Source organism: Equus asinus, chromosome 5, assembly GCF_041296235.1.
Source record: "Equus asinus isolate D_3611 breed Donkey chromosome 5, EquAss-T2T_v2, whole genome shotgun sequence".
NCBI classification, from domain to species: domain Eukaryota; kingdom Metazoa; phylum Chordata; class Mammalia; order Perissodactyla; family Equidae; genus Equus; species Equus asinus.
Genome location: NC_091794.1, coordinates 101,973,562 through 101,987,130, shown reverse-complemented (window position 1 = coordinate 101,987,130; position 13,569 = coordinate 101,973,562). Strand labels below are relative to the sequence as shown.

Genomic DNA, 13,569 nt, shown 5'->3' with positions numbered 1-13,569 from the left:
TATACTAAGTGTGAAGCCTAATGTAAACTATGGACTTTGGGGGATAACGATGTGTCAGCTGTAATAAATGTACCACTCTGGTGGAGAAGGTTCATAGTAGGGGAGGCTGTGCACATGTGGGGGGCAGGGGTTATATATGAAATCTCTGAACCTTCTGTTCAATTGGCTATAAACCTAAAACTGCTCTAAAAAATAAACTCTGATAAAAAAACAGTGAGAGGCTGGCCCCCTGGCCTAGTGGTTAAGTTCAACAAGCTCCACTTCGGTGGCCCAGGTTTAGTTCTCGGGCACGGACCTACAACACTCATCAGCAACCATGCTGTGGCAGCGACCCACATACAAAACAGAGGAAGACTGGCAACAGATCTTAGCTCAGGGCATATCTTCCTCAGGAAAAAAAAAAAGTGAGAGCTTCATGTTTCTGGAACAATCTATTTTTCTAACACAAGAAATGACTATTTCAAAGAGCAACATTTTGAATGAAGAGTACAACCAATTATGTTACATTTTCAAAGAATGTATCATTCTTGAATTTATGCTACCTTAGTGTATCCTTAAGCAGGATCACAGTACTTATACATTTTTTCCAATGATGATCATCATCTCTTGGTTGAACTCACAGTTAAGAACGGGAACATTAAAAAGACATGGCCATTTTTAATGTGCGACACCACTGCCAACTATATACACTGGTGAAGAAAGTAACAGATTTGCAAATCTTTTAAAAAATTAATTAATTCTATTGAAGGATAGTTGACATTCAATATTATATTAGTTTCAGGTGTACAACATAGCAATTCAACATTTGCATACATTATGAAATGACCACCACAAGTCTAGTAACCATTTGTTACCATACAAAGTTACTACAACATAACTGCCTATATTCCGCATGCTTTACGTTACATCTTGTGAATTATTTTATAAGTGGAAGTTTGTACTATTTAATCCCCTTCACCTACTTCATCCATCCTCCATCCCTCTCCCCTCTGGTGACCACCCAATGTGTTCTTTGTATCTATGAATTTGTTTCTGTTTTATTTTGTTCGTTTAGTTTGCTTTTTAGATTCCACATATAAGTGAAATCATACAGTATATCTTTCTCTAACTGATTTCACTTAGCGTAATACCCTCTAGGGCCCATCCATATTGCCATAAACAGCAAGATTTCATTTTTTATGGCTGAGTAACATTCCATTGTGTATATACACACACTACATCTTCCTTATCCATTCATCTATCGATGGACACTTAGGTTGCTTCCATACCTTGGCTACTGCAAATAATGCTGCAATGAACATAGGGGCGCAGGTATCTTTTCAAATTAGTGTTTTCCTTTTCTTTGGATAAATACTCAAAAGTGGAACTGCTGGACTGTATGGTAGTTCTATTTTTAATTTTTTCAGGAACCTCCATACAGATTTGCAAATATTGAACTGAGGTAAGGCAATAATGAATAAAAGACAGATACATAATGATTGAGAGGGGAAAAAAAAAAGCTGTCTTGGCAGTTACCTCCCCCAAAAGATCTAAGACTGTGAGTACTAGGTTAGGGTTCCTCTCTCTTAAGAAAAAGATCAAAATCATAAGAACGGCAAATAAAACCTAAGAATAAATTCACATATTTGATTAGATCACAGCCCCTCACCTGTGATTCTTCCACCTCTGTTTTAGAGGTTAAACCATCTATTTCCACAGTGTGGGGAGCCAATCTCTCCTGAAGAGACCATTACCTCTGCAAACAGAAGCAGGCTGTGCACACCAGTATTAGCAGTTGTGAGCAGATGAGCACAGGGCCCAGCGAACAGTTTCAACACAGATGGTCTTTGGCTCTCCAGGCTGGACTCTAGGGAACTGACAAGGAACCCACTCCCCTTGAGAACCACCCCAATGCAAGGAAAAGATTTTAAGATTGATTCTGAACTCAAGTTTTTTCTGTCTTATCTCTGGTTCCCTTATTCCCACCAGGAAAGAACAAATTGATACAACCCTTGCTTTGATCAAAGATTATTCAACCAGCCTGGTCATCTTCATTCAAAAAATGGGCTCTTTCCACCTAAAATGGAATGAAGCCAAATAACTTCCATCTATTAATTAAAAATACAGCACAGCTGGGGCTGGCCAGGTGGCATAGTGGTTAAATTCACATGCTCTGCTTCAGTGGCCTGCAGTTCACGAGTTTGGATCCCGGGCACAGACCTACACATCACTCATCAAGCCATGTTGTGGTGGCATACCACATATTAAAAAAAAAATAAAGGAAGACCAGCATGGATATTAGCTCAGCAATATCTTCCTCAAGCAAAAAGAGGAGGACTGGCAACAGATGTTAGCTCAGGGCCAATCTTCCTCACACACACAAAAAACAACAAAAAATCCCAGCACAGCTAGTAATCTCAACATTTAGCAGAAGTTGAAATCTTGATTAGAAAATGAATGGCAACAAAGAAGAAACTTACTTTAAAAAGTAAAAGACAGGGGCCAGAAAAATGGCATAGTGGTTAAGTTTGCATGCTGTGCTTTGGCAGCCTGGGGTCCGCGGGTTTGGATCCTGGGCGTGGACCTACACATCACTCATCAAGCCATGCTGTGGCAGCGTCCCACATACAAAATAGAGGAATATTGGCCCAAATGTTAGCCCAGCAACAATCTTCCTCAAGCAAAAAGAGGAGGATTGGCAACAGATGTTAGCTCAGTGCCAGACTTCCTCACCAAAAAAAAAATAAGGAAAGAAAGAAAGAAAAGAAAGTAAAAAAGTAAAAGATATGTAAAAGTAAAAGATACAAAGCCTGTGATGCTTAGAGATAAAATCAAGTAGCAAATGCTTTCTCAACCCCCTCATTTGCCACAATTAGTTGCTTTAAAATATGGTATCCTCATAAAGAACATGGACTCTAAAGCCAGACTGCCTGAATGTGAATCTTTGATTTTCCATTTACTACCTGTGTGACCTTGGGTAAGTTACTTAACTGTCCCTCACTCAGTTTCTTCATCTATTCATAGTTTGCTGAAGATTGTAAAGCAGTTACAATAGTGCCTGACAATGGTATGAACTATATTAATGTTAGCTATTACTGTTATCCCATATTCATCCCTACTTTGCCTATTCAAGAACAAGAGAATTTACCAGATCAACTCTAATATGCTCAAAAATGACTCCTCCTTTTAAAACTGCAAATTGGGTTAAGTACTACAGCATTCAAGCTATTCATAAAACTAACCAGGACAAAGAGAAAGAAAAATGTACGGTCTTGTCTAACACTAAATTTTAGAAGCACAATAAATTTAAGGAAGAAAACAGAAAGTGAAATTGGAGTTTAAAAATAAATCACTCAAACAAATTTTAAATCAATCGATCCATCTTTCCACTTCGCACAGTACCTTTGATAAGTCGATACCACTGTTTGCAGACAAGGGCTGCAGTTTTGTGTTCCTGGTACGGTGAAAGAAAGGACAGGATATATTCCAAAACCTCTTCTGGCAGTTCAGACATGGACCTATTATGTCTAGTCTCCTCAACCTCCAATACTGGGTGGGGCTCCTCATCTTGCTCCATTGTCCCTTCCAACACAGTTTCTTCTTGGTCCACAGCCATGAAACTGTCATCTTCACTGTCTGAGGAGCTGGCCATGACATTCCACTTGATAGCTACAGTGGGAAAGAAACAAACATCAGCATACATTGTCAGAAGCTCTGAAATAACGCAGGCATGTGCATACACGCTGTTCATTTCTTTTAGACCCTCAATATGAAATCTGTTCTTCAGCACTTTCCCACACTAGTTTTCAGCCACCTTAATTTGATAGGTGCAGCTCAAATACCAAGCCCATCCCAAATATCTAACAAATTCCTAAAAGCTTTTGATTGTATTTTTTTCTTTCCACTGAAAACCAGAATGATAGCCAGGTTCTGGGATTACCATAAAACCAGAAAACTGATTCTCTAACAATTCCTCTAACTCAAGGATCTGACTGAGTAGTCGATGTCGAAGGGAATAACAACTAGCCTCCCTTGGTCAGTAACATGATTCAAGACCTCCAACTTAGAAGGAAAAACCGTAGGTCCTACAAAGAACAATAAGAATACTCTGAAGATGTGGGTTAAGAAGTAACAGTGTTTCTAGCTTTTACACAAGACTGTTCACTTAGGAAGATAATAAATTTTCCAAGAATAGGCTTAACAAGCTAAAATACCAAATAAAAGGCAATATTTATACTAGAAAACGAATTTCCTGGATCATTAACAGATCCAGGGAGTAAACAAATGGAAACAATACAAATGCCCATCAAGAAGAGAACAGATAAATTGTGATGCATTCACATGATGAAATACTATACAGCAAGGAACCACAGACATACAGATAAATCTCTCAAACATAATAACCAGCAAAAGAAGACAGAAGAGTACATTCTACATGACCATGCTTATATCAAATTCAAAACTAGGAAAATTAATTTATGCTGCTGCAAGTGAGGATAGTGGTTACCTCACTAGGAGGCTCCTGGGGTGCTGGTAAAGTCCTTTCCTGATTGGGTAATGGTTACACAGATGTGTTTACTTTGTGAAAAATTCACCAAGCTGAATACTTAACGCTTAATACTCTTCTTATTTACCAAAAAAGTCATTATCAACAGTTACCTCTAGTGGAGGTAATTAATTAAAAAAAATCATTATGGGTAATTTTTTTTTCTAAAGATTTTATTTTTCCTTTTTTTTCTCCCAAAGCCCCCAGGGTACATAGTTGTGTATTTTTAGTTGTAGGTCCTTCTGGTTGTGGCATGTGGGATGCCGCCTCAGCGTGGCTTGATGAGTGGTGCCATGTCCGCACCCAGGATTCGAACCGATGAAACACTGGGCCGCCTGTAGCAGAGCGCGTGAACTTCACTCGGCCACGGGGCCGGCCCCTGGGTAATTTTTAAATTTCTTCTTTGTGCTATCTGTATTCCCTAAATTTTCTAGAAAGAGCACATGTTAAAACACACACACAGGCAGGCAACTCATTTACACCACTCCCCTGACGTTTCATGCAAAGCTTGAGGTAAAAATGGTAAAACGAAGGAAATAGGGTAATTTATGTAAATAGTGTGTTGCAGGTTAGATTCTCCAGGAAGCAAATGCTAAAATAGAATGAGGAATGAAAAAATTTTAACGGGAAGAACTCTTGTGAGAAAGAAAGGAGGAAGCAGAATGGACAGGAGAAGCCATCAGACCACAATGAGCACCTGACAAAGCCTGTCCAACAGAGAGCTCAGGAGCAAGGACGGCCAGTTAGGACTAGTATTGGGAGAGAAGGCGAGGCTCTTATACCTCTACTCTGCCCAGCCATTGGCTGGGGGCTGCCCTGAGAAGAGCACGACCTTGGCTCCAAAGCTGAGGCAGATCCTAAAGGGACTAACAGCTTTCTTTAGCTACAGTCCTTACAGATGGGCAGCAAGTCCTTTCTTGACTGGGCACCTGAGTTCATTTTACTACTTTTTAATACATCTATTCCCCATGACCATACATACCTACCCAGACCATTCACTATGCCATCCACCTTACGAATTTCCAGCATTTCCTCTAGCCCTGATGAGAAGAATAAGAAACAACTGGAAGAGAAGAGTAATTCTGAAATGTACTTTGGGGCTTTGAGAAAGATCTGAAACATTCCAAAAGGTGAGGTGGGTGGGGAGAGCAAAGAACAGAAACGTCCCACCTCGTCTCTACCACTGCTGTAATTCATATACGTGATCTGGATGATCACGTTAAAGAAAAGGAAAACAGGAATCAAAACTCATGAAATTTCCTTCCAAGATATTTACCTACCAAATTAGTTCATAATACTGCAATGTGTCCCAGCAAAGAGACTGCCAGAATCCTGACGATGATGAACAACTGGTGGCTAATTGGAAGCAGTGGCATAACCTAAGTTCTCCCAGCTGGAGGAGGGGAGCAGTGGCAGAGGGAGGGCAGCAGCAATTACCTCCACTCCCCCAGAGTAGAGAAACGCTGGAACAGGTTTGCTATAAACCGCATTAGATAAAGGATCCTAGAGTTAGCTTCCCCAGCCTCACTTTGGATGAGCTGTTTTTCCACATGCTTAACTTGTTAAATGAAGACCCACAAGCCCTAACTCCTACCCTGAAGAGTGCAGTCATCTAAAATACAAAGCAAAATTAAAATTGTTTTCTGGCAAAAAAAAAAAAAAGAGATGCCTTTTTCTACTAGAAAAAATATCACTTCCCATGTTCCCTCTTACTCTTTTCCCTGCAAATTATTATTTCTCATCTCCTATTGGCTATGCTATCTCCCTTAATTTACTGACTTTCTCATATTTTTAACCCCCATTCAGCTCTGAAATTCACCAAGGAAAAAAGAGTTAAAAGAAACAGATTCTTTGAGTTTGGCTGCATCTTTTGAATACAGCATCTCAAATACAATTGTTCTCTTACACATCTTGACAGATTTTAAGCCTAGGGTCTGCTTCAGAATAAACTGAATCAATGAAGGCTGCAAAAGGTTATTTAAGGTACTATTTCTTTTCCCAAGCAAAAGAAATCTGTTTGGCTCAATAAAACAACTTCTTACTCCCTTTCGAATTGTCAAAGTACAATTAGCAAGCCTAAATAAAGGGACTCACACTTTTGTAATACCCAGTTTGAAGCAATTCTCACTATTCAACCACTTCACTGCCCATAAAAGCATCAAACCTCAGGCCCCTGAGGGCATGTTTGCTAACTTGGCCCTGAGCACAGATGCCAACGAGAATGCACGGGGATGGGCTCAGATGCAATTCCTCTGTAATTACATGCCCAGCATCAATTTGCACAGCCCTTCATTTTCACTTCCATGATTAGGTAATAAAATCATCACTCATACTCTCAGAGGATAAAGAGGCATTTTGAAACAGTTTTTTGCTTTTTCATGCCAAAAGAAGCCCTACAAAACATTTCACATGAAAGTGTATTAACTCAATGAATGTGATTTTCACGAAAGTCTTTAAAAGAAATCTTCACCCTTCTCAGTTTCCCCAAAGTGATCAAGTCTTTGAGAGAAACCACAAACTGAAGTCAACTTGCTGGAATCTGAGCTCCTTGAGGGCGAGACCATTTGCCTAGGCAACTTGTCTTCCTAGCACTAGTCGTTCAAATGAGCATAAGGTTTACTGACATTTCTACTCACAACCTTGAGCTGACTTGATGTTATTTTATAATAGAAATTACATCATTAGTACATCCAGGAAGTAGCAGACCCTACCCTTATGCGTCACTGGATGCTGTCAAGATATTTTATTGGTCAGAATGAATATACATCTCTGGTTCCTTGAATTTTGACCTTTTAAGGTGTACACTGGCCTGAGAGTCTGCTGCCAGACTCTTGAGCCATACCCAATGACCCTTTGCTAGATCAAGAGGGATGGTACTGAAGAAACCATTTATTTGGCCCAGTAGTATCTCTTCCTTTGAAAAAACTACTATACTACATCCAACTAAATACAAACCAGTGTTTAAAATCAAAACACCTTACCCTTCTGAAGTACAAATTAAGGTCAACATTTTAAGACTGGGAGATGTGGCTACGTTTCTAGCTGTAATGCTGTATGACCTAGGGTAAGTCATACAGAGTAAAAACAGAAAAGTCTCTCTACCCCAAAGTAATCCTAGTTCCCCACCTACTTCATAAAGATTCTGGAAAGATAGCAGATATCAACAAACTACTCTGAACTCACTGGAGGAAACTGATTAACTGGTGAAGAGTTAAAACCCATTCAAAGAAATTCAAGATGGGAATGAAACTACTCTCTTATCCACATAAAAATCACCGCTAGATCCTAGTACTATACTTGATTAACTGTGCCTCTGATACCTATACAGCTAGACATCTGACAATCCTCTTGGAATAAACACATCTTAACAAAAATCAGAATACACTTCACTTACCTAAAAGGAAGCTGTAGATTTAAAATGCAATTGGGCTTATTATTCACAATTTCAAAAGGTTTTAAAAAATGCAATTAAGGGAACTCCTTACTGGTGTAAACAAAGTGCTGAGACTTAACTAAAGAATGTGTGGCTGGACTGAACAGAAAGTACCCAGTCATCCCTCAGCAGGAGGGCTTCTGAGGCTTCAGGAGCAAAGCAGCAACCTTGCACAGATCTCATCATGAACTCATGAAGTTACCTCAGCTACACTAATGTGAGCTAAAAAGTACTAAATGCTACTTTTGGTGGTTGGGGGGAGTTGGCCCTGAGCTAACATCCATGCCAATCTTCCTCTATTTCGCATGTGGGACACTGCCACAGCTGGCTTGACGAGTGGTGTATAGGTCCACGCCCAGGATCCAAACCAGCAAACCCTGGGATGCCAAAGAGGGGAGCAGGAACTTAACCATTATGCCACTGGGCCAGCCCCTAAATGCTACCCTTGAAAATATAAAACACTGTTGAATGAGGATTTACAGAAGACCACAATATGATTCCAGCTAAGATGATAATAAGCCTTCTTATTAATACACCACCTTATTATTATCACTGTATTAAGTCATATGAAAGTTACAGGAAGTGGAAAAATGGTAAAATACAAACTTTTACCTTACCTCATGCATTTAACAAACATCAACGGAACATTTGCTACATGTGAAAATACTGTGCTTAGATCCCATGGGAGTTACAAAAAGAGGCTACGCCACGCCACTATTTCTTCCCAGAGATTAACCCAGTAAGAGTCAAAGACACATAAAGAATACCAACACAGGACAGACCTGTGGCACAAAACAAGAAGCTTTTAGCAGTTCAGGAAAGGAAGACATGGCTTCCAACTAGTATGAGAAGGGAGTTACACAGAGGCAAGCAAGTGAGCTTTGAAGAGTAAGTAGGATTTCAAAGAACAGAATGGGAGAAGGTGGAGAGATGAAAGACTCTCAAATTGTTGTCTCTTGAACTGATACTCTTTGCCACTTACAGAATTACCTTTAGGACAAAAGGATAAAACTGCATTTTACTTGATGGGTGTTTCACCACACGCACATATACTTAATATTTTATCTACATTAACAGACGCTCATAATCTGGGGACTCTTTAGTTCCTGACTGTCAATGTTTTGACAAAAAAGTCTAGAAATAGAAGAATTTGGCATAACTACTGTTGCTATTAGCAAACTGTGAGCTGTTCTGACGAGCAAATTCAGAGAGTTGTTTCTATAAAGCATGCCAAATTTAATACCAGATATCAGCTGCAGTGAGTTTTTTTAAATGGTTAACTCAAGTGTGTGTTATCCAATTAAGATTCCCTTTAATGAAATAGAAAAATAACGTATTTCCCCAAACGACCCATCAGTATAACTTTCTTATCATTCTTTACAATGGTTGATATTAAATGAAAGTGCTTTATGTCTGTTAAACAGAGTACTAGCAGAAATGGGCCAGTTCTCAGGGCCATTCTCCATATTCATACATGGCAAAGGATTGTTATTATTAAGTATAAACTGTCAAGAAAAATGTACTGGTTTCAATTATCAATGGAGATACTCTAGATTCTGAAAATTCCCTATGGAGAACCATACATTCTAGGTTCAGCAAAACGTTTCATTTGGTAGAAAAAGTACAATGGAACTTTAATACCCAAATTTATACTGTGTAAGAGCTTGAATTTTCAGATTTTAAGAGAAGCTGGTAATAATATACAAATATAGAATAATTCTGATTGTAATAATTTAACATAATAGTAATTTTAAATAAAGCACTTTCATTTGAAATAGAGTACAAATCAGAGGGGAGTTAGAGGGGAAAAAAGGTGCATTAAAAGGTGCATTTTGGGGCTGGCCCTATGGCCTAGTGGTGAAGTTCTGCACGCTCTGCTGTGGCAGCCTGGGATTGTGGGTTTGATTCCCAGGTGTGGACCTACACCACTCATCAGCAGCCATGCTGTGGCGACGACCCACATACAAAACAGAAGAAGACTGGCAGTGGATGTTAGCTCACGGTGAATCTTCCTCAGGAAAAAAAAAAGGTGCATTTTCTGGGCTTAGAAATTTTTTTCCTCTCAAAAATATTTAAGAAAGTAAGAAAAATGCAAAAGGGGCAAATAACCATATTGTAACAATAGTAAACTGTATTAACTCAAAATTGACTGCATCAGGCTGCAGAAATGCTCAAAGCAGATCTATCTCTCCTTCTATGCTCACAGAGTACTAAATACCTGCCTCCACACTAGCAATTACTACACTTAGCTGTCTGTCTGTTTCCTCCTTTCCCCTTGGAGCACAACAGAAATAATTGTTTTCTGCACCCATGTAAGCACTCAGCAAAAGTTTGCTGAATATATAAGTAAACATAGCTTTATGGATTCATTTTATTTTATTTTTTATTTTATTTTTTTCTTTGGGTGAGGAAGATTGGCCCTAGGCTAACATCTGTTGCCAATCTTCCTCTTTTTGCTTGAGGAAGATTATCCCTGAGCTGACATCCATGCCCATCTTCCTCTATCTTGCATGTGGGACACTGCCACAGCACGGCTTGATGAGCAGTGTAGGTCCGTGCCCAGGATCTGAATGTGTGAACCCTGGGCCGCCAAAGCGGAGCAAGCGAATTTAACCACTACGCCACCGGGCCAGCCCGGGATTCATTTTAGAGTCAAGGAGAAAACCTAAGTGTTTATTCCTAGATATTCTGATGAAAAAAACAGAAACTTCATATCAAAAATTAAAATAAAAAAATAAAATCAGAGTTCAGATGGCTAAAGACAAAACTACAGGAGGGAGAGTAGAAAGGAGGCATGAAGAAGTAGGAATTCTTATTCTTACACTAAAAAATATACAGTATTCGAAGCAATTCATTATGGTTTTTAAGATGTTCAGCTATTTCTGCCATTGTGCACCCTCACTCTGACAAGGGAAGAGTGTGCAAAAACCACTACACGCCAGGATTCTCCCAGCCTTTCGGGGAAAGGTTCTATCACAACGGTTCCCAGACTTCTGAACTACACAGATCAGCAATTTTTTTTGGACCGACATAGGAGAGGACTGACATAGGGGTCAATAACTTTATTTTCCCAAATAAGGACAAAACAAAACCCCACACACATGCACACCCCTTATCATCTACTATCATCATGATTTAGTAAAAGGACATTTAAAAACCTGAACAAGTCGGAAGACCATAATCTCTGAATAAAGGCCTCCCCTTCCAAGAAAGGAAGCCTTACACACATGCACATACACACAAGCACACACCCTCAAGACAGTAGGAACGTGAACCAGTATTTTTGGGAACCACAACTATGTCATGCTGTTTTATTTTACTACTTATTTGCTTTGCAGAAAAAAAATCTCACAATTAAAACAAGTCATATAGTCTGAATTTTATTTTTAAGAAGTGTGTATCCTTTTTTCAAGGCTAATTCAAATTAAAACTAATTGCTCCCAGGATGCTGGGAAACCATTTCCTAATGCTAGAAAAACAGAGATACGGCTACTGGAAAGAGTGCATGAAAGATGAATGCAACCTGATTTCTTTTAGAAATAGCTTAACTGCTCCTTTTTTCAGCTGGCTGGTAAACTCATAATGTTTTTTTACTCATGTGTTTCCCTCAATAAATCCTTAAAATCCATATTTTTAACAAGATTTCACTCAGCACTTTTTCTCTTTTAAATTGCAATTGAGTGCATCAGTCAGATCTATTGCTCTTACTGAGGTACTACAGGGAAACCACGGAGCTTCACAACTTTCCCCAGAAGCAGTGTGAACCACCAGATTCTCGTGCAAGATGCTATTTTATGCTACTTTCAAAAAACAAAAAGAGGAACAAGTCCAAACCTCACTCCAAAATGATGTAAGTTAGAAAACTCTCCAAGATCCAGAGGAAAGTCTTCGAAATAATAAGGAAAACAAAAGTCTCCCCTGGGTCAAGGATGGCTAACACAATCACTTCCTGGGCTTCAGTTTTAAAAAGGGCTAACCAGCACCCTTCTGGTTCATTTGTCCACTGCAGATCCAGTTCAACGAAAAGAATAATTTTTTTCAAGCAGTTTACTTTTGCACAATCGGTTCTGTATCATTAAATGAATATTTTCCCCACAATTAAAAAAAAATTAAAGGCCACTTCTACTTTGATTTTAAATTTCTTCTAAATATATCTAAATATCTTATACAGGTATTTCTGCTATTGCACAGAAATACCTGTATAAGTATCTCCTTCTTCAGAAGGAGGAAAAGTTCATATAGAAGAAGGAAAAGTTCAAGACTGTATTGGATGCGGCAATATTTATCAATTTAAAATGTGCAAACCCTTTGACTCATCAAGTTGATATTCAGCTATCTGTCCAATACAAATATCCATACACATGCCCACCATGTATGCAAAAACGGAGGTTTCTTGCATCTTCTTTGTGATGACAAAAACTTGTGACTACCTAAATAGCCATTAATAGGAGAATGGTAGATAAATTATGTTATATCTAAACTACAGAATTTAAGCACCAGTATTACACCAACCAAACCGAAATCTCTGGGGGGTTGGACCCCAGTCATTTTCACTTTTAATGAAGTACCCAGACAACTCTCTCACAGCTAGTTCAACAACAACAACAAATCAAAATTATATATCCACATAGATATCTGTCTATATATATATATATGCATAGAAAAATAATCTAGAAGGACACACATCAAACTTAAGAGCACTGTCTCTGAGGAGGGAAAGAAGAAGCCTTTGCCTTTTTAAAATTAATTAATTTATTTATTAATTTGGTGAGGAAGAGTCACCCTGAGCTAAGATCTGTGCCAATCTTCCTCTGTTTTGTATGTGGCACACTGCCACAGCACGGCTGATGAGTGGTGCAGGTCTGCACCTGGGACCTGCACCTGTGAGCCTGGGGTGCCGAAGCACACCATGTAGAACTTTAACCACGTGGCCATCAGGCCAGCCCCTTTTTAATTAATTTTTAATAGCCAAACAAACTGTACATATGAAATTGCATAGAGGTGCAGCCACTATGGAAAACAGTTTGCTAGTTTCCCAAAAAATTAATCGGAATTACCATATCCAGCAATTTCACTCCTGGGTGTATACCCAAAAGAATTGGAAGCAGGGACTCAAACAGTATTTGTACACGCGTGTTCATAGCAGCATTGTTCACAATAGGGAAAAGGTGGAAACAAACCAAATGTCCATCAGTGGACAAATGGATAAACAAAAGTAGTGCATACACACAATGGAATGTTATTCAGCCTTAAACAGGAATGCAACTCTGACACATGCTACAACACGGAAGAAGCCTGAAGACATTATGCAAAGTATAACACACCAGACAGAAAAGGAGAAGCACTGTATGATTTCACTTACATGTGGTACCTAGAGCGATCAATTCATAGTAGTAGTAGTGGTAGTGGTGGTGGTGGCAGTCAGAAAATAGAATGGTGGCTGCCAGGGGCTAGAGGGAGGGGACAACAAGGAGTTACTGTTTAATGGTTAGGGTATTTCAGTCAGGGAAAATGAAAATGTTCTAGGATGGACAGTGGTGATGGTTGCACAACAATGTGAATGTACTCCATGCCACTTAACTATACACTTAAAAATGATTAAAAATGGTAA

At 39.1% G+C, this 13,569-nt stretch overlaps 1 protein-coding gene across 2 annotated transcripts in view; it reads right to left on the bottom strand.

Moving 5' to 3' along the window:
- Positions 1 to 13,569, bottom strand: part of FBXO42 (F-box protein 42) — an 88,202-nt gene that overhangs the window by 44,613 nt on the left and 30,020 nt on the right. For both annotated transcript variants that reach the window (XM_070510965.1, XM_014836199.3), the window contains one exon: positions 3,382 to 3,648. In XM_070510965.1, the coding sequence (XP_070367066.1) occupies positions 3,382 to 3,631 (250 nt within the window). In that variant the 5' untranslated portion in view covers positions 3,632 to 3,648. The remainder of the gene's footprint in view (positions 1 to 3,381; positions 3,649 to 13,569) is intronic.